Source organism: Strigops habroptila, chromosome 4 (genome assembly GCF_004027225.2).
Source record: "Strigops habroptila isolate Jane chromosome 4, bStrHab1.2.pri, whole genome shotgun sequence".
NCBI lineage: Eukaryota > Metazoa > Chordata > Aves > Psittaciformes > Psittacidae > Strigops > Strigops habroptila.
In genome coordinates this window covers 26,614,510-26,635,120 of record NC_046358.1, presented here as the reverse complement: position 1 = coordinate 26,635,120, position 20,611 = coordinate 26,614,510, and the positions used below count along the sequence as shown (strand labels likewise).

The 20,611-nt window shown below is 39.5% G+C and overlaps 1 protein-coding gene and 1 long non-coding RNA gene across 2 annotated transcripts in view; one reads left to right on the top strand and one right to left on the bottom strand.

Annotated features, from left to right (window-relative positions):
- Positions 1 to 8,531, top strand: part of C4H14orf132 (chromosome 4 C14orf132 homolog) — a 45,520-nt gene extending 36,989 nt beyond the window's left edge. Inside the window, exon 2 of the mRNA XM_030483557.1 lies at positions 1,643 to 8,531. Within this exon, the coding sequence (XP_030339417.1) occupies positions 1,643 to 1,867 (225 nt within the window). The 3' untranslated portion in view covers positions 1,868 to 8,531. The remainder of the gene's footprint in view (positions 1 to 1,642) is intronic.
- The window catches only part of LOC115606925, a 28,742-nt gene continuing 16,341 nt past the window's right edge, over positions 8,211 to 20,611 (bottom strand). Inside the window, exons 2-4 of the long non-coding RNA XR_003991051.1 lie at positions 11,747 to 11,853; positions 9,223 to 9,282; positions 8,211 to 8,291 (exon numbers count right to left, since the gene is read on the bottom strand). This is a non-coding gene — a long non-coding RNA (uncharacterized LOC115606925). The remainder of the gene's footprint in view (positions 8,292 to 9,222; positions 9,283 to 11,746; positions 11,854 to 20,611) is intronic.

Below are 20,611 nucleotides of genomic sequence, written 5' to 3'. Positions count from 1 at the left end.
CAGCGTCAGGTCTAACAGGATGGAAGCTTGTCTCTTCAAATAACTCTCTGAGAGTGCAGAATGTGTGGCCCAAAAACCCGGTATCACTCATCAGAACAGTGCACACGACCTCCCACTGTCTTGCGCACATACACATACATGTGTGCCTCTATATTTTGGATGATTGCTCCAGTTGAAAGATTTTGCAGAACTGACAATCCTAAATGCTGATACCCTTGAAGTGTGTTGCTAAGTAGCCAAGCAACCTCACTTTGAGTATTTTGCTGCCAGTTTGGTAAATGTAAGCCTGTCATTTGCTGCAAAGATCTTTAACGAGTGTCTACAGAGCTGTTAATGGCAGCATCACTGTGTAAATACACTTTATGTTTGAAGTCAGAATTGCCTTTTATGGCAGTCTCTACATAAAAAGAAATCCAGATTAAACTGAGCAGTGTTCTCCTTATCAAATTGCAAGACATGAAAAAGGCTGGTGGAATTGGATTCAAAACATCAAGCTGGGCTGCTGGTGAAATGGAAGCTTTTGCTGTCTTTAAAGCATATTCTGTGTTGAATCTGGCAGCAAAAATCTTGGATGCAGGGAGAATATATCAAACTTTACTTTTGAAATTTCCTGTTTGGTTTCTTGCAAACTGCTTTTGTCTAATCATATTTGATCTCACAGATAATTTTATTTAATGTGGATTAAGTAGTATCACATACCCACTGTGGTCTTTCATCACTCTGTTTAATTTTGAATGTGACATGGTATTTTTTAGTCCTAAACTAAAAATTTTCTAGTCCTAAGCTAAAATTTGTTCAGCAGTCAGCTTTGAGAGTGTCTTTCATAGCTCTGTAATATGTTATAGATAGCAAGCAAAAATAGTTACTTTATTCTCAAGCTTTTAAAATTCCTTACTCTAATTTGTAGATTACAGCCACCACTGTGGAGAGAAGTGATTTATCCTCAAATCCTGCTCTGTTTAGTAGCTTCCCTAGCAGAGCTGCACACAGCTGGGAGGGGTATAGTTTGGTACCAAAGGGAGAGGTTACTGGAAAAGTCTTCAGTAACCAGTGCAATAGTTGAAGAACAGGGTGTTAAGAGAGCTTGTTTTTTCAGCCCAGTGAGTATTAGACGTGGTAATTTAGGGCTGATGGTATAGCAGTCTTCTGTGATGTGGCTGAATGAAGTCAAGGCTGGTTCCTCTGTTACTCATAGGCCATGGCGATTTCGACACCACTGTTGAGGTTGTAATAGTATTACTACTAGTATAAGAGCAGGAAGGATTTTTATTTTGTTACAGAGCCAGAGGGTTTCAACTGTAGAAGAAAGCTCTATTGAGAAAAATTAAAATTAATAATGCCAAAAACCCAAACCCACTTCTTTCTAAATGTATATCATTATTTAGGTTCACTTGGAGCCTGCATGCTCTTACGTATATTCCACGTATACATAGGTTTTCTGCAATAATATTGATTCTAACAGAAATAGGAAAAAATACTGTAAGGTGTGTGTCTGTAGTATTTCTGACAGGTTAGCACCAAGTACCATGAAATCTCAGTAATTTTACAGGTTTGCTAGTGGCTAGCCTTTTGTAATGACTTTGAGACAAAGCAAATACAGATCTTAGCCTTCAATCTAATTTTGCCATCTCTTTCTTCACAGCTTCCTGTTATGGGAGGAGCCTTTATGGACTCACCCAACGAGGACTTTAGTACAGAGTACTCCTTGTTTAACTCATCAGCGAACGTCCATGCAGCTTCTTCCATGCAGAATCCACCAGAAGAGACATCCCGTTCTTCAAATGATGCAATATTGTTGTGGATTGCAATAATAGCAACAATTGGAAATATTGTGGTTGTGGGAGTGGTGTATGCCTTCACCTTCTAGGATGACTCACTGCAAACACTGGAAGAGAGGATAACTGCAACAATATTTGTCATGTGTATGTGTGTATATATATGTATATCTATATAAATACATATAGGTAGGGACATTGTTGGTTAAGTGCAACTGCAATCATGGAAATTAAATGCAAGTTAATCATCTTGAATCTCAATGGCAGAAAGTTTGGATGCAATTGCAAGTTGTGTGGAGGTGAGAGATTTAATTGAGAACAGAGCCAATACCAGTTTTGTATAGAAATGTAATGAAAGAGAGACCAACATAAATACAAAGTGAGATTTATATAGACAAGTGCTTATTTTCTACTATTTAGATTTTTCCAGCAGTTCTTCTGCATTTTGCCAGCTTTTTTGTGCATTTTTTACTGTGGTATAATGCTGTATGAAATTGTTCTATGTTATGCTTGCTGGTCATCTTGGTTTTCCAGGTGGACTAAATGGCTGGCATTGGCTCAGTTCTGATGAAGTACACGTTCATAGTGTGTGAGCATTTGGCACGTGCATACACTGCTAGGCTGTGTTCAAATTCATGAGTCTGAAAGCTATGACAGGCAGATGCATGCTATCTAACACTTGCCTTCCACTGTCAGTTGCTGCATCTGATAATGTATGAATTGATGCTAAACCTGTCTGCTGTTTGCAGGAGGAGACACAGCTATTGCAAGGTGTGGCTGATCTGCAGATCTCCTGCACTCCAGGGGAGGAAGTGGTAAACAGAGCAGCAGCACAAGCTCCCATTTCTGTTTGGAGGTACTGGATTGCAGTGGTTCATAGACGTGTCTCTTCCAGGAAACAGAGGCCAAATACCATGCTTTTCAGCTCATTTCACTGTAATCCAGATTTCCTACAATAGCCATGTATTTCCATTAGCTTATTGGTGTATCAAAAGAACGTGGGGAAACTGCAAAGCCTGATAAATAGTAAAAGATATCTATGAGAAAAATAGAATTGAAAGAAAGATTTGACGCTTGCGTGCTCGCACGGGAGTGAGCACAAGAGTCAGGTATGTTCTGGGATAGAAACAGCACAAAAAAGGTAGTAAGTGACAGATATGCAAGTGCTTATATTTCAGTATTAAGATGTGTCTGTGTTCTGATGGGGCTTCTGCAAGTGATTTTTATATAGCCTGCTTTAGGTAACAGCTCCAATTATCACTTGGATTTGTTCTGTTGGGGGACAGCATCTTCACTGCATTGTTCCCACAGGCAGTTCCTTTTCAAGAGCTGTATCTTTTCAAAACAAGCTGTAGCCTTCCTTGCTTCAGAGATTATAGAATCCTGAGGGAAGAAAAAAATAATCACCTCTGTTGGAAATCTTCCTCTTCCCTCTTAAAAAATAAACACAAATACATAAAATGTCTGCACTTTGAGAGTAACAGACAAATTCTTCATCTGTATCTGCATGTATAGGTTTTCTGTCTCATACAGCTACTACTCAGAAATTCCAGAATGCCGTTTCTGCAGGCACAGAGACTATTTTTGACACTTGCCTGCCACTGATCTTGAGGCTGGACAAAGAGCTGCTGAATGTGGAGAGAGAGTTGGATTTTCTTCTTTTCTCTGTAAACCCATTTTCCTCCAGGGCTGGTGGATAGTTACTTGAATCAAAGCAGCATGCCCCAAATCAGTATTTATAACGACTTGTCAGTATCTTTTTTTTTGCACCCTATGAACTGAGCTTTAAAGCTGGAAAGATGCAAACAGAGCTAGGGGGGAGAAAAAGGGGAAGTAGAGACGAAACTAAGTTTTTGAGGATGAGAAATACAGTGACAACTCACTTTAGCTTCTGTGTGTGTAGTTATTTCCTTGTTTGGAGGCAGGATTTTGTGAAGATGGCTGAGGACAGACAAGATCTGTGCTGGGAAAAAGTTTGAGAAGCCCTGTTCTGGAAGAACAGTGGGGCAGAAAGCAAATTCTGTCTAATAAAATAGATGTTGTCTTAAGAGCAATACACAAATGATGATTTTCACAGGCCTAAAATAGCTATTTGTTCCTTCATAGGCAGAGGGTAATAAAAACCAGGGGAGCTTCATAAACTCTGTCCTTTTCCCGTTCTTACACTCCTGTTTATTCTTCCTAAGCAGAAAGGAAGCCGTTAAGTGAGGAAGGCTACAGAAAAGTTTGCAATGCAGAATTGAGCAGGACAGTGTCTGGTGTATGAACATGTAGGACTCATGGAAATACTGCTTAATGTAATGTGCTGTCCCCAGCCATGTTCTGATGGCTTACCTTCGTGATGATTACCTTCATAATTGTATCAGTTACTTAGGGATTTTTCTTCAGTGCTTCTGTAATTAGGCCAGACCTTGCAAGCACTGTTTTTGTATGAAGAGCAAAACATTTCCACCTTGATTAAAACCAGTTTGACACTTTGGTACTTGCCAAATAGGATTATTGTTCTGCTTAATGAATTTTCCAGAGGAGTGCTTTGTTTAAGTTTCCTATAATATTAATATTAGTGCAATTAACAATGTTTGCATCTCTCTTCTGGAGTGCTGGACTAAATTCTTCACCCATGAAGAAGAGTGTGAGAGTGGGAACAGCAAAGAAACATCACTTTGCTCATGAAACCAAGTGACATTTTTGTGTTGCTTTTCCCAAAGAAAGTGCCCTACTTACTTTCATGTGAAATTGATATAGGAGTGTTAGAAAACAATGAATTCTGCCTCCCGCATCCAGATCATTGTCATATATATTTTTATCATTAGAGGCTGAGTTGTCAAGAAGGGTGAGACAGAACTTTAATTAAAGTAATAAATTTGACAGGGTGGCATAACAAACTGGGTACAGGCAGCAAGTGCAAGCATTTCCTGTCTCATAGTTAAACTGCACAGTAATTGTGCAGCTTTTCTCTTGGGAAAACTGTTAGGTTTAGGATGCAGGTACAAGGATACTGCCTTTAGATCTCTAAATCGCACTGGGCAGAACTGGTTCAAATTCTGATCTACTTTGATATTTATAACAAGCACACTATATTTTTGGATTTCGTGTTCTGGCTCCATCCACTACAACCACTTCCATCTTCTGGGAGGCTAGGGAAGGTTTGAATTCAGCTGCTGAAAAAGGGTATTTACTTATTCATCATTAAATTCAGAGAAGCCACAGAAGGGAACAGAGAAGTAGATGAATGGTGGATGTCATACATATGGTCCTGTGAAATGTGTTACCACTTCTTGATGTGGGTGTATGTTATACCCTGAACTATCAGCACAGCTTGACTTAGAGCACTGTAGTTTCTCCTTTCGTTGGAGCCAGGCAGTTGGATAACTGCTGTCACTCAGTGAGGGGTGACAAGAGCGCCCAGCCGCATTCCCCAGAGCTGTTCGCTGAAGCTCTTTGGGAAAGGCAGAAGAGAGCTCTGTGCTTTGATGAGCCTTTTGTGTGTCAGCATGAGAGCAGGATTCTGCTTGTGGAAGATCTGTGCTTTAAATGTAAGCGTCTAGCACTGATAACAGTTACAAGATCTTAATTGGAGTTTGTTCAGTAGCAGACAAAGCAAAACACTTTATGCAGTGTTGGACCTCTAGTTCTCTTGAGATCTTCCTCATACAAACAGAAGAAGAAATAGTGTATGTGCTCTGCAAAGTTATTAATGAGCCATGGGAAGCAAGGAGACAAACTGAATCGCCTAACAAGTCTCTTCTAGCCATGGCAACAGATAAAATTATCAAGCTTTCTCTTTTTGCTCTGAGCAGTCAGAAGCTAAACACAGCAGCGGCGCAGCCACCACAGCAGAGACTAAAGGCTGAACAATTATAAAGGTGGGTGAAACCCACACAGCTACTGCTGTTATATTGTTCCCTGTAGGGCTAGGAGGCTGTGCTTGTCCACAGCATTAACATCCTCCAAAAATAAAATGAGGGAGGGGGATGTATTTCTGTGTCAACACACCTGCAAAACTGAAAACCAGATTTTGAAACTGATACACTGATCAGTAGTAGAGAGACTTGTCTGCTACAAATACTGTATTTGGCCATTTGAGTAGGCAAGTGAGGTGATGGATACCTCTGAAGTAATGAGATCCCCTCTCCAAAATCCTTATCCTGTACATCCATTTGAAGATTAAGGGAAAATGTGCCTTTGTGTCTGTGACCAAACAAAACTAGGAGCCCTTAGTCTGAAGGTTGTTATCTATTTTGTATCCTACTAGAAACTTTCATTTTGCTATTCTCAAACAATTCCGGTTGTTAATATCCTCTTCCCATTTCTCTGCAGGCTGCTGAGAGTTATTAATTTCATGTAGCTCTGTCTGTTTATCTGATGTAATTTTACTGGGTTTCCTGTGGCTAATCACAGGGCAGAATCTGGAAAATTACTCTTTTTAAGGACGACTTCTATTGTTGAGATAATTAGGCCAAAAATCAGAATCCCAGATCAAAATGCTTGTGTTCTTTTGGAGCATTCAGAGCTCTGGAGAAATTGGATTTCATCTGTTTAATGCACAGAGAGGAAAAGGGTGATCAGGTCCCTGGCGATAATGTCAGACATCAGGGTTCTGACAGGCAGAGCTGAGCACTTCATTAACTCCTGCTCTGCCCCTCTGACCCCTGCAGGCTCCCTAGACCCACAGCCTGAGCCGAGTTTAACTGAACTAACCATCAGGTACAGCATGTACCTCCTCATTTTACAGAGAAACAAATGCATTTATTCCATCACACAAGAAGAGCCAGAGATCAATATTCTGTTAGGTATATTGTTATTGGTACACTGGTCAGCCACCATAAGGTAAAGATAGGGGTGGTTTTACATGCAGTTAGCCCTTTGCTCCTGATCTGGGAACATCCTAAAGAAGTCAAAGCATCCTGAGGCCTTAAAGTCTCCTACTGCCCTTAATCTGACGCTAACTTTTTGTGCTTCCTCATACAGACCCTCTTGCCTTTTACCTTGTTTTCCAACTCAAAACAGGGAAAATGAAGTCACCACTATGCTCTTCTCTGGATGCATAGGGAATGTGGCCGTGAAGCTTGGTAACTGTACTGTCAGTATCTATACAACGCAAAGCTACCTTTTAGAAATTCAGATTCTATAAATATACTGCACTGTTCTGCCATCAGCATGTACTGAGCTTTTCTCAATCCAAAGTCCTTTGTTATTTTTAGCAAATCAGAATCAGTGGTAATGCATTTGGGGTAAGGCAAGGGGAGTGGAAGTGGGCACTAAGAAGAATAGAAAAGCTCCACGTGATTTATTGTAGAGTCAAGGCCATTAAACACTGGCCTATTCAATAAAGAAAAACAACCACAGTGTACAAAACAATTTCAAATCTAGACACACCTGTAGTTCTGACATGCATAGCCAAGCTGCTATAGCCAGATCGAGCATTTCTAAATCTCATTGTGACAGAAAGGAAGTGTATTTCTTGGCCAGAACTGAGAGCGCTGAACAGCCTCCCTCACAGTCCCTGCTTGTCCTGGTGTTGTTTTTGGAGCTTCCTGATTTGCAGTCGTTAAGGTATTGTCGCATTTCCTGTGGAGTTCAGTCCCCCTAATGAGCAAGTAAGATTGAACCGTTTGCAGATCTACACCTAAAACTCTTCTCAGTTACTGCCTACTTAAGGGTGATCGAAGTTCCGGAGCCTGCAAGCTGCTCATTCCAGAGGGACCTTTTCCTCCCCCTGGAGTCAACTGGATTGATAACACATCTACACTTCTGACATCTGCTTCAGTGGATCAACTTGCAAGACTAGCTCCGGGTTGCTGGGGTTTTATTTTAAATATATCTAAAGATGTCCATAATTTCCTAATGAAAAGCAAGCAAGCAAGCAAGCTGAAAGCTGTATTTTTTTTAAATGAGAAGGTAATAAAAACCAAGTCTGAGTATTTTGATAGATATGCTGGAAGAGTATATAATGTAGCAAAGAATTGCACTATTTTTTCTATTGTCTGAGCACCTAATTTGAGAAATATTTATTCCTTCTCTAACAAAGACCCCTTTCAGTTCTGAAGTTACAATTTGGAAGGAGTGGAGTGGAAAGCCTCAGTGAAATTTTAAACTAATGTAAATAAATCTAGTAGCTGGCTTTGTGAGCTAGCCTATAACATTTGTTTTTCAGTTATCGCAAATATTGCCTAATTGCTTGAGGGGGTTTTGTTAGTTCTTGGGGTTTTTTTCCAAAATAAGCTAAATAGTGACACTTCTGAAAGCATCTGTACTTCGCACAAAATCACAATCTCATGAATATCACATCCTTCAGCTCATGTAAAACAGCTTTACAGGAGCCCTTTAGTATGCACTATTATTTTTTTATTAATAATCCTTGACAATTTAACCCTCTTGTGCTTTCTGTCTGCTACCGTTTTGTACACCAACAGATTTGCAGGGCTTCTCTGTGTTGTTTTTGTAATAGATGGGTTGGTTTAAAGGAAAACCTTTACTCTTGTAATCATAGTTCTTGAAATGTGGATCTCTTATCTGTAAAGAGAAAAACAACTTTTTAAAAATGTCCTCTGTTTTCTCTAAATTTACTGTAATCAGCAAGTTTAGTTGACAGAAGTGTATTCTTTTAAGCTCCTGTTATGTTGTTTTCCAGTTATTGACTGTTTTCACTATGTGTGTACTTAGTACTGGTTCATTCTTTTACTATGGTGAAAACGACAAGTTTTGTTAATATCAGTTGGAAGTTGTGGTTTTGGATAAAGTTCTTAAAATTGATGGCAGAGTGTGGTTTTTCATTTTATTCGGTTTACCTGAGAGTATTTAGAAGTCTGTAATTGCAATTATTTAATTATTACCTTCAGTGATACACCGATGCTTATAATTAGTTGCAATTTACAGATCTGTGTGATTTTTCAGCCTTGGAAACCACCTCTATTGCATATATGGCACAAACAAAACACCGCAGCTATTTCTATAAAAATAGATTCGTCTGCTCTGGGTCCACACAGTGCCTCAACAAATCTTGGAGCCAAAAAAAGATGTCTCAGTTTCTTCGCACATAAGCTCAGAAGCCCTTATACCATGAACCCTTGTGTCATTGCCCTTTCCCAGTTCTCTTTTCAGTTTAGCACAACTTTCCGGTCCTATAGGTGCAGTGTGGATGTTTTTGTGACTGTGGCACCAAACTCCTGTCTTAGGGCAGCCATTCCAAGGGCTTTTGGGGACTCAAGGGAGGCATCAAACCTCCCTGTAGGGTGTTCAGCAGGCTTTATAAAGACAAATAGTGGCAAGAGGAAGAAAGGAAAACATTTGGCTTTCCTAATGCAGTAGATGATCACATGCCTTATGACTCTCCAGAAGGGATCCAATGAGGCAAGTGCATTCAGATTTACTGAAGGAACAACAAAAGGACATGCTAAGTCCCCTCAAGCACAATTCTAAATGAATAGAAATTTGACTTACTTACCTTTGAATGAAGCAAAGTCAGATCATCACAAAGATGCATACACCAATACTGAGAGCAAGTCTGACAAAAATTCATGAAAAAAAATTAAAAAAATCAAAGACATGTTTTCTTTTAGTCCAAATCATTATCAATAGAGCACATAACGTATTCCAGAGTTTAACCATCAGAATGTAAGGCAGTGCAATTGGTACATTACAGCAAATATAATTCACTTTTCCATTGCAGTTATGTCAGTTCTGTTCATTTCTAAATTCTGCACAATAATTAGAATAATTTAGAAATAGAAGGTATGTTCTGTTGAACAGTCATTTAAAGATTTAGCTATGTGTATTGAGTCTAATTGAACCAGCTGAAATTGTTGGCACTGTTTTCTTGCACAGTATTACCTATATAAGCAAACTGAATGCTAATATCCGCTAACGTAAGTTGTTTTGTGGTGAGACTAACAAAAAATATCAGTCTTTTATCCCAAGAGAGCCTGTCCACTATAGCATTTCAACTGACGTATTTTGCTTTGCCTAATGCTACGTTACAGTTTTGTTTAGGATAAAGCATAATTAATTCAAATATTTTGGAATGACTGAGCATGCACACATCTGATACAGGGGTTGATGAAGTACCCTGTAACCAGGCTGCTATCCCTTTCATTGCTTGCTGTGATACCAGAAATATTGGAATCAAAGAGGAGCTTGCCTTTTGCTTTGCATTCTTATGACATGCTGCAGTGTTCCTGAAAGGTAACAGGCCGAGAACACCACACTATGAAATTGCCAGCTCACATGCAGTGCAGGTACTGGCGTTGAGACTTGGCCCGACCACAGGGGTCACACCAATGCCAGGTAAGCCAGCTTGCCTGTCCTCCTGCACCTGCCAGCAGGAGTCAGTTAATGCTAGTCCCTGTAAAGGTTTGAGCTAATTAATGCTGTTCTTGTAAAGGCTGTATTTTGACCTTAGCAAATCACCCACAAAGTTTGTATTACAGTTTATAAAGATGCACCTTACAATTCTGAATACACAACATCAACTGACTCTCATATTTCCTTTACATATTCAGATAATCATTGCGCATTAGAGGCAAGAAAGATGCTTCTTTTATGAAGATTTTTTCTTGTCATTTTTAAGTTACAAGGCTTTATGCCTGCATACGTTAGTTGGCTACAGAAACAAGGTTTACCGATCTGAATTTCCCTAGTGAGTTGTTAAAGGACAGGTAAAGCGATTTATTACGCCTTGGTCCTCCAGTATAGAGAACAATTTTAAACAGAGAATTTTATTTTCTCAGCAGCTCAGCTCTTCTTTCAAGCACCTGGGTGCCTTTTTTTTTTTTTTTTTTTTAAATCTAGTGCTTATAAAGTACTTCCTTCCTTCACCTTGGGTAAATCAAAAGACCCATTAATTTCTTTGAAAGCCTTATGCTTTTGGGCTTTTTTTAATGGTTTATATGACCACACCAGTTTTTCTTAGCCAAACTAGTTTCTATCCTCTGTGCAACCTTCCCTAGTAATTTCTGTTTACTGACTTGATTTTGTTTCAGGTGGGTCCCATTTTCTGAAGCACATCTCCTAAAGTCAAATTCAAACTTTGACCTTGTAGCACTTTTCCTTATCTTTCTGTTTCCTTTGTAGCTCAAAGATATGTAGGACCTAATTCTTAAAGTTGTTGTCCCAGTTTCCTCACTTGTGATTGTAAGATACTCTAGATGAAACCTTAATTTTTCCATCTTCCAATTGCAATCTAGAATTTCCATTCTTCAGGCAATTTTTAGGAAAAAAAGGAAAAAAAAAAACCAACCCAAAACACCCAAGCAAACATAAAACCTACTATATTTTGTCCTATTTCAGGAGGACAAAATAGCTTTGTTTAGCTTCAATTTTACTTATAAGATGTTGAGGCATATGATATGAAAAAAATCAGAGAGGTTTTAATGCAGTACAATGTGACAGCATACTTGTAAACAGCTTTGGACTTTCATATGGTAAAACTTGCAGTATAATCTTGTCATTGAAGCAACTTTTAAATGCATTGATATGGAATCAGCATAATGAGTCAAATTACGCTAACTTCTTTTTTAATATATGATCTAGTATCTCCTGTGATAAAAACAGTTCATCGGGTGTGTTTTAATGTATTCAAGTGCTGGGGTTAAAAATGCTTTTCCCAGTGAAGCTGATTTAAGTTAGATGAGAGCCACCCTTACTTTATAGCTTGACAACATTCATTCATGCTAGGTTGGGAAGAGCTGTTTCAGAAACCAGCTGTGTTTTAAGAACAAATAACTTAGGGGTCTAAAAAGCTCTGCTTCAAACCAACTTATTATTTGAACAGCATAAGAAATCATCACAAGTGCTAAAGAAAACCACAGGAGGACTACTCTGATGAGAAACTCCAGCACTTTCTATGGGATTGTGTGCAACATTGATCTGGGAATGAGGGCACTGTGTTGGCTTCTGCGTGGGGCTGTTCAAGGGCTTACCAGTGCAGAGCATGGGCTGCATCCCTTCAAAGGGAAGCGCACACTGCTGACCTGGGAAATTGCTGTAGAGTAGCTACTGGTTGTAGTTTAAGCCATCTTCTCTGTGCAGATAAACCACATGACTCGCTACGAGGAAATAGGAAGTGCCTCCTTCAAACCTGCACAGTAAGAGACTTCCAATGTAACACATCCATTGCAACAGGAAAGAACCATGGGAAAAGAACAAATATTAAATCAAGTGGTGAAGCACTGTTTTATATTTAAAACAAAAACAACAGAGCAAATTTGGAACAGAAGCGAGGATAATGTCTCTCAAGCCACTTGACTTCTTCCTCTTATGACATAATACAAGCCAAGGAAAATGCCACCATATCAGATTAGCGGAACCAGTGTGCAGGACCTTTCTGCAGCTGCAAATAAAAAAACCCCAAAACATCTGACATCTGGATAGACTGTGGGTCTTGCAGCCTGATGGAAGGGCAGCTCTGCCAGGTCTCTAGGAGCAATTCTGTGACTGGCATTTCAATGGCAAGAGTGACTTTGGCATGATCCATTACTTTCCCTGTGGATACAGTCAATGAACTTTACTTTGCATTCCCCATACACCTTTCATTTAATGTTGCAAGTTTTTCAAAATACCAAAGACTGCAAAATAGGACCTTATTTTCATTACCAGCTTAGTATCTTCCATTTGTCTTCTGCCACTTTAGCCTACCTACAATAACATTCATTTATTCCTAATGCACTAGGCTCACACCTGTTAAGATTCCACTGAAAAGCTGCCAGACTTGATATCTCAATTCTCCACTTTGCTGGGAAGAGTTTACAAATTGTATTCAAACCCCTTCTCTCTCTTGTGTGTTTGCCTTTATTTTCAGTTCAATCACAGGAATCCGTAAACTTCAGCCTAGCATTTCTCTGTATGAGGATCCCTGTTCAAGTCTCATCTGAAAGCCCTTCTGGCCAAACCTTATTTACATTCACTGGCAGAGATGTGTAAAAAGTACTTCTGGGCTGAGAAACACGTGACACCCAGAAGAGTCCTGGTCCTCACCTGTCCAGACTGGGGACCTCACTATCAAGTTAATTTTTAGCTTGCATACTGGGGCATTGCTTGCTTAGGAAGAGTCTGGCATCCACCAGGAATATGGTCAGGAATTCATCCCATCCACCTTCACCCAAAACAGCAGAAACACTCTAGACTGACCAGCAATGCAACTTAAGGACTGATTATTACTTTATCACCTTGACATTTTTGCAGGTGAGAATTTTGATAGCATAGATCTTGTGATTCAGCTGATGATAGAACCCTTGTGGTTAACAGCTCAGGTTAAGCAAAAAAATGTAGTAATTTCTGCATCAGGCCTTGAAACTTGATGCCAAAGTGAGTCAACTGAAGAGTTCCACGTACCGTACCTGGTCTTACTAGTTATCAGTATCGTTTTGATATTCCTCCTCTCCTGATCAACTTGAAAAGGCATAATCACTTGGCTCTACATATTTGAAGCTAACATTTTTTTTCATGCAAAAAGAAGTCTCACCCTCTGTCTACTACTTCTAGCTTTGAATTGCTCTTCAGTTCAGGGAAGGTATTTAAAAGTTAACATCCAATCCACTTATTACCATAGGAAAAAATGGCTAGGAGAAACCATGAAAACCTTTCAATTACTTCTGATGTATATTCATCAGTTGGAAATCTGCATAGCATTTCCATTAAGATTGAAACCCTGATGACAGAATTTGGAAGTTTAATCTTTTTATAGAACTATTCCTAAATCATTTGGAAGCCTATGTCTCATCTATCTGTTTCTTGCTTTATACGCTTGAAATTTATTAAAAATCAGTACGACTACAGAATTGGCTTGGTTTCTGTCACTATTAGCATCTAGCCTTATTTTTTTCTTTTCCAGCAGACTATATTGTTTAGAACTGTTGACACATGTTAGCTTTCCAGGATGGAAACCTTTCTAATAAGCAGATTCAAGACAACACGTTTTTGAAGTAGCAGATTTTAGTGTCCACAGGGTTGTTTGATTTAATTGGTTTAGTGCAATCTGTGAGACCATCAGAGGATGGCATCATGGTTTCTTTGAGTGGAATTTCAAGGAAGTGAGGGAGCTTTCTGAAAGGAAGCCGTTAAAAAAATCTTGTTCTAACAACAACTAAAGTAATTCTTCTGACTTGTTATATTGTCATTTACAAAACGCCATGTAAACCTTGTAGTGTCTGCATCAGTTCAGCTCCTTAATTCTTAGAAACCACATTTATCTTGGATTTGAGGCATTGATATATATTAAGAACTATGCTTCCCTATGAAATCAGAGGCAAAAGCCTTATCTGCTTGCATGGAAAAACAGCCTCTAAGCCTCTATTGCCTAATTTTCCATATGTGAGGATCTTCGTGTTCCTTTTTTCCTTTGACCTACCAAGTTACCTCGACACATTATAATACCTAAGTACTATTTTTATTCTATAGTGATTTACTTCCCTTCATTTTCTTTCCTATCTTCCTTAGATTATGTCAACATACACAGTACAAGTGACTTCCATTCTTCAGATTATTTGACATTGGGAAAGTACATAGGTTTCCCAAGACAGCTGCAAGATTGAGACATGAGATTCCTGATGAAAACCATCTAAGATTGCACGATCTAAAATCTAAAGTGATATTTCCCTCTCTTGTTTGGCAGTACCTTTGATAGAGTCATAACCGAAGTATTTCCTTTCTTTTCCACAGTGATGAATACTGTTTAATGTTATGTTATAGCCCTGAGGCAGCATTAGAGCTCTCTACTGGAATGCTACATTATCTACTATGAACTAATCGTTATATCACAGTTACCGTCAATGATATGTCTTTGTCTTTATGGTTTACAAAACCAAAATTATTTATATCCCATCTGTTCATTGCTATATGAGGAATTCACAGAGAGCACTCCCTGCCTCCCTTTACTGCTTGTTTTACCCTAAGTCACATAGGATACAGACTTGTTAGTTACATGGAGATGAATCACAAACTTAAAATAGATATTTAAACAAAAATGCCGCCCATTTCTTCTCCTAGATATGTTTTTCACCAAAGTATAGCTTAGAAAAAACACTCCTCCTAAATAAATAGAACTCAGTTACAGAAAAGATTCATAAAACCTAAGTGTTGTGAAAGCACTGTTTGGAAATTTGTGGTCTATTTATATAAAAGACAAAGTTAAATAAAGTGTCCTTTGACTTTGGAATCCTTTTAAAAATTCCTCTTAAATATCATTGAAAGTCTATAACACAACCTTGAAACTTTCCTCTCTTGTGCAGTTTAGAAACACATTAGGAAATTTATTTTCTATGGCTTCCTATGTATTTTGCTGGGAATCCTTGGAAGCAAAGACATTAGAATTCAGTTTCCAGCACTCCAAGTAACACTGTAATTTACTGACTTGGAGGAAATTGAGCAATATTTTCAGCAGATGCCCAATAGATAATCTTACTCATCTTTCCCACACACATTTTAAATTACTCTGCCTAGTGCAATACTGGCATCAGTAGGGTCCTTCTTAATTTAGACCATTCAGAGTCAGACCCTTTATTTTTCATACAGCCCAGAAAATGTCCAGTGGATCATTGCTAAGTGCAAGACTGGGAGAAAAAGCAAGCAACAGTTTCTAGTTGCCCAAGTTATCATTCTTCAGCAACCTCAAAGGCCAGGGGAAATTGAAAGTTCTCCTTCATAGCGTTTCCATGATACCTGTCAAATCTGCAGAATGACAATTCAACTCTTTTAAAATCAGAATATTAAAAAAGTGAGTCTGTTCCTCAGGTCTTGCTAGTACTTTTCCTCCTTTCCTTCTGCATCCCTGAAGATAGCAAGGGAAAATTTTTCTGCATAAGGATATGAAAACTGCTGCTTGGCTGACATATAAATGCCCATTGTCCTTCCATGGCTCCAGATTTTTAAAAGCAATCCACCCTGAGACCAGTGGATCTTGAAAATCTGCTGATGTTAAGCTTCCTGTCGCCACTCTTTGAAACTGCTTTCCCAGTTTTCCATGAGTGATATCCTGTCTCACTAAGGCATATGTTAACAATAAAACATTTCCTCTTTCTGGTGTTTCACCTCAAAAGAAATGGCATATTAGTGGACATCCAGTCTCTGATCAATTATTTTTCCTTTCTTTTTAAATTTTTCTTTCTAAACTCTATGCAATGCATCTTCTCTGCTGCTACTACATCTGATTTTTTTTCTTTTGTCGGCTTCTTACATGATTTTTCTTTTTAATTTGGGTCCCTTTCTATCTGTGAGGTTTCATTCTACAGTTTGGTAATTATCATTCAGGAAATATCAGAACCTCACCTTAATGAGTGGGAGCACTTGTATCTTCTCTCAATGAATATTATACTGGACATTGTGGATGTTGAAAGCTACTTTTAAAACAAACAAAAAACCCAACAAAAATAAATAAAACCAAACTACAACAACAAACTGAAAGAACATTGGTTTAGATTAGACGTTAAGAAGAAATTCTTCACTATGAGGGTTTACTATCGAACAGGTTACCCAGAGAAGTTGTGGCTGCCCCATGCCTGGAAATGTTCAAGGCCAGGTCGGATGGAGCTTTGAGCAACCTAGTCTAGTGTGAGGAATCCCTGCCCATGGCAGGGGGGTTGGAACTAGATGATCTTTAAGGTCACTTCCAACTCTAACCATTCTATGAAAAACCTTTTAAAATCAGGACGTACACGGGACTCAAACCAAACTTGCACAAAAAAACAATAGCATTTCTCTAATCCCAAGGATATGTCTGTATGATGCAATGCAGCATTAGGCCAAGACACCTGAAGACACTTTCCTATCTACATCCAGCAGTAAATTCACATTAGCACAGTGTTCTTCTGAACACCGTGCTATCCTGATATGTGTCTGCAGGTGGAAAAGCTGACATTCCTGACCCTTTTTTTCATTACAGCCTTTCCATTACTATTTGAAGCACTCTTTGAGGAACTGAGACACAAAGCTGAACCTTTGCAGAGTCTACAGTGCCAACAGACACAGCCATCAGACACAGGCACATCTTATCCCAGGACCAGCTGTCTCAGATGTTACATCACAAGAATACCTGTGATCTGAGGCTTAATTGTACAGGTAGGCAGAAGCTTGCTTGACCACTAGTGGCTAGGTGGGACACCACTCTGAAACTGTTATCCATCAACTTTTAGACTGATGTATTGGCCAAATAACATTAATTTGAATTTTAGTGAAGACACACTACTGATCTTGCTAAAAGTGAGTAAGACTATTTAGAAATGCCAAATAAGTTCTTAAGCAATCCAGTAAGGTTTTAATTGTTTTACTTGAGTCAGAGAATTTGCCCTCTCCCAAGTATTTAAATCATGAACAGAGTAGTTACCTAATAATTTCCAAGGTATTTAAATGTGTCCAGAGAAGGGCAACAAAGTTGGTGGAAGGACTGGAAAGCACATCTCAGGAGGAGTAGCTGAGAGCTCTGGGTTTATCATCTACTCTGGAGAAAAGAAGGCTGAGGAACTGCCTTATTGCTCTTTACAGCTCCCTGAGGAAAGCGGAGAGGGAGGTGCTGATCTCTTCTCTCTGGTATCCAGTGATAGGCTGCCTGGGAATGGTTCAAAGCTGCTCCAGAGGAGGTTTAGACTGGACGTTAGGAAGTATTTCTTTACCAAGAGGGTGGTCAAATACTGGAACAGGCTTCCTTGAGAGGTGGTCAGTGCCCAGGCCTGTCAGTGTTTAAAAGGCATTTGGACAGTGTCCTTAGTAACATGTTTTAACTTGTGGTCAGCTCTGTAGTGATCAGGCAGTTGGACTCAATGATCGTTGTATGCCCCTTCCAAGTAAAATATTCCATTCTAGTATTCCAGAAAGAGCAAGATGGTATACTTTGGGATCTATTGTTAATTGGTTTGTTTTGTGGAGTTTGTTTTAATTTATGTAAACAGTACCTTAAGAATGTCTTAAGAAGCAGTCTGAGATTAAATATGTTGCACATAAAAAAAAAAAAAACATTTCAGACTTGCAAAAGACTGAAATTTCCACCACCCGTGAGAAACCTGAGACTTTCTGTATATTCCTAAGAGTGACAAAAGCGGAATGAGGGGCAAGCTTCTTCAGACAGATGTTGACTGTAAGAAACATGACTGAGTGGAAATATCTTGGTAAATGATCATGAAACAGGCAAAACAGCATCAGGGCAACAAAGGCACATACCACACCTAAGAATTAACTAAAAATAAATTGTATCTGCAGCACAACAAATTGTCAGCAAGACAGATAGCCAAGGAGAGGAAAACCATAACTGTTTCCTCTTGGGTTGGATTTCTGAAAGTAAACACTCAATCTAGTCCCGACATTGTAACGGAAAATAGAATTCAATAGCACAGAGGAAACCCTTGGGAATTATACAATGGCAATGCAGTATCTAAAAGCCTAGCCATATGAGGGAAAGGACCGGTGATGACAATTGTTCTGTAAGTCAGTGCTGGAAGCAGACTGAGAGGAAGTTTGGTCTGCTGGGAGGCAGCAGTCTGGGTGCAGGGAGACACTGGCCTCCACTGGCTCTCCTGTTTACTTCTGATCTCTGAACCAGCCATTGAATCCCCTTATTTACATAGTGCTTCCCAAGTGACACCTCTGTCTGGGAAGGAGACATGATCAAGATTGTCATCACACTCTAAACCAGAAGAGAAGCAGCAAACAGTTTTTCAAATACCATTGCAAGAAGTTGACATAGTGATGTAATAAATAGCTCTATGAGACCATTCTATGGTGATGGTACAGATCACAGCTATGAAAGAACATGTGACACCTGCCAGTTTCATTTTAAATGCACCAATAACACTTCATGAATTTTATAATTTCAATAAAAGGCTGCTATTTGGTTTTTTTCACCAAATTTCCCAGAAAGTCTCTGCCTAATTTTCGCATGCTTGCACAGTTGACTTCTGAACAAGCGACGTCAGGGTCTGTCCAAGTTAAGAGAACATTTTGTTAGCATAGATGAAATGATTGTTTTGAGAAATTCCCCAGCCCAAGCAAGTTTGAGCATGCCTAATTGTATGGCTGAACTGCTCAAATGATTAGTTAGGTCACTGTCTAATTTGAAGAAGTTTCTAGGCCTTCCGTTGTAGAAACAAGATATCTATGAAAGTTGAAGTTGAGATGTAAACACATTTTCTTAGGAACAGAGTTTGGACACGTATGGATCCCTAATACTCTGATCCCAGAGCTAAAAGGTTTGCTACAAAATTCAAACAAACACATGCTCATACTTCTCCAGTGTTTCCAATGCAAATTTTGATGCTAATAAAATCCATTTAGCTTTGCTGAGCGATCATTTAGCTCCTTAATAAATTGCTTGCCAAAAGAAGGGGTTTGGCTAGAGTACTAGCTGATTACTGACTTTCATCTGGGGACAAAATCTGCAGGCTATAAATAAGTCATAAGCAGACACATACCACAGCATAACCTGATCTTATCCTCTGTGCTAAACCTGGGCAAGGAAGAAGCAAAGGAGCTGGATATCTCAACTGTGTATCATCATCCAAAAGGTCTCCTCTAGTAGGGGAGTTCTCAACTGAGCAAATTCAACTACTCTCCAGCATCATCCTCCTCTTTGCAGATAACACAGGCTTAAGAAAATACATAACAATATGAACCTATGCCACAGCAGCATTCAGAATCACATTATTTTAGCAACAGGGGAAAAGGGTTTTGTCCCATCAGCATTACCACTTACACCAGCACAGTACAGGCAGAGCGTATGCATCACAGCCAACTTTAGCTCCACGATCCCAAGCCCCAAGATGTCTTGTTGCTGACGAGATGGAGCAACAGCCTGGATCAGAGGAGAAGTAAATGGGGCAGGGCTGCCCAGCCAGATGGCCACCACATATCATACAACCTGGAGAAGATGTACTGAACTACGTTGAGAAAAGGGGTGGTTCAGCCCTTCTGATGTGTGAGCTAAAATCCTCATGAGGATGGTCACTGACGGTACCCATTGTGCCTGCTTTGTGCAAGTTTCAGACACCTCTGACCCTCAATGGCATAGGGACACAAAGAAAATGAAAAATAAATTACTAGTTGTTTAGTTTCTCCATTAGAAATTATACTTAAAGAATTTGTGAAAAAGAATGTCACTTGCAGTGCTATTCACAGCTAAATATAACTTACTTCAAACACTATCGACAGGAAGTTATTAGGTTAGTGCTGCCTTTTCCTCACATGCAAAGGATGACCTTCAACTCACCTCCCTGTGGAGGCGAGGAGGCGGCCATCCTCTTCCTGGTATTTTGTTGCCATGTCCAAACTGCTACAGCAGAGCACCACTGATAGATGGTCACACTCCTGCACCTGCCCCATCACACTGACCAGCATATCACTTCACGTGCCATAGGTCTCATCCCTATCCCTGCCAGAGAGAGTGACGAACACTCCCCTCCTGCTACGATACCTTTTTCTCCAGAGGAAGTGCCCTGAGGCCGTGTCAGGTTTTGGGGAAACAAACAGGTTTTGGAGAGTGAAATCAGTTATTTCCTCTGCTCCCTGTGTGGTGCAACTTAGAACTAGATACCAGTATTTCCTGTCAGCATGGAGAGCTCTGGACTGCACTAGGCTAAAAGAGACCTTGAGTGTTCACTACAGTGATAAATAACATTCAGAATAGTTGAAAACATGAGCTGGTGAAGTATTAAAACTCATTAAAATACAAGGCCACTTTGGGTGAAACAGGTTTTGTACACTTCCTTACAGTTGCCATAAATACCTCAAGGCTCCTCAGGTCCTGGACAAGGCAAGGGGAGGCACATACCTTTCTCACAAATGTACATTCCTTGGTTCACCATGCGATGCAACACCCTTCCTGCTGAGCTGTTTGCAGCAGTGGTTGGAATTTATCC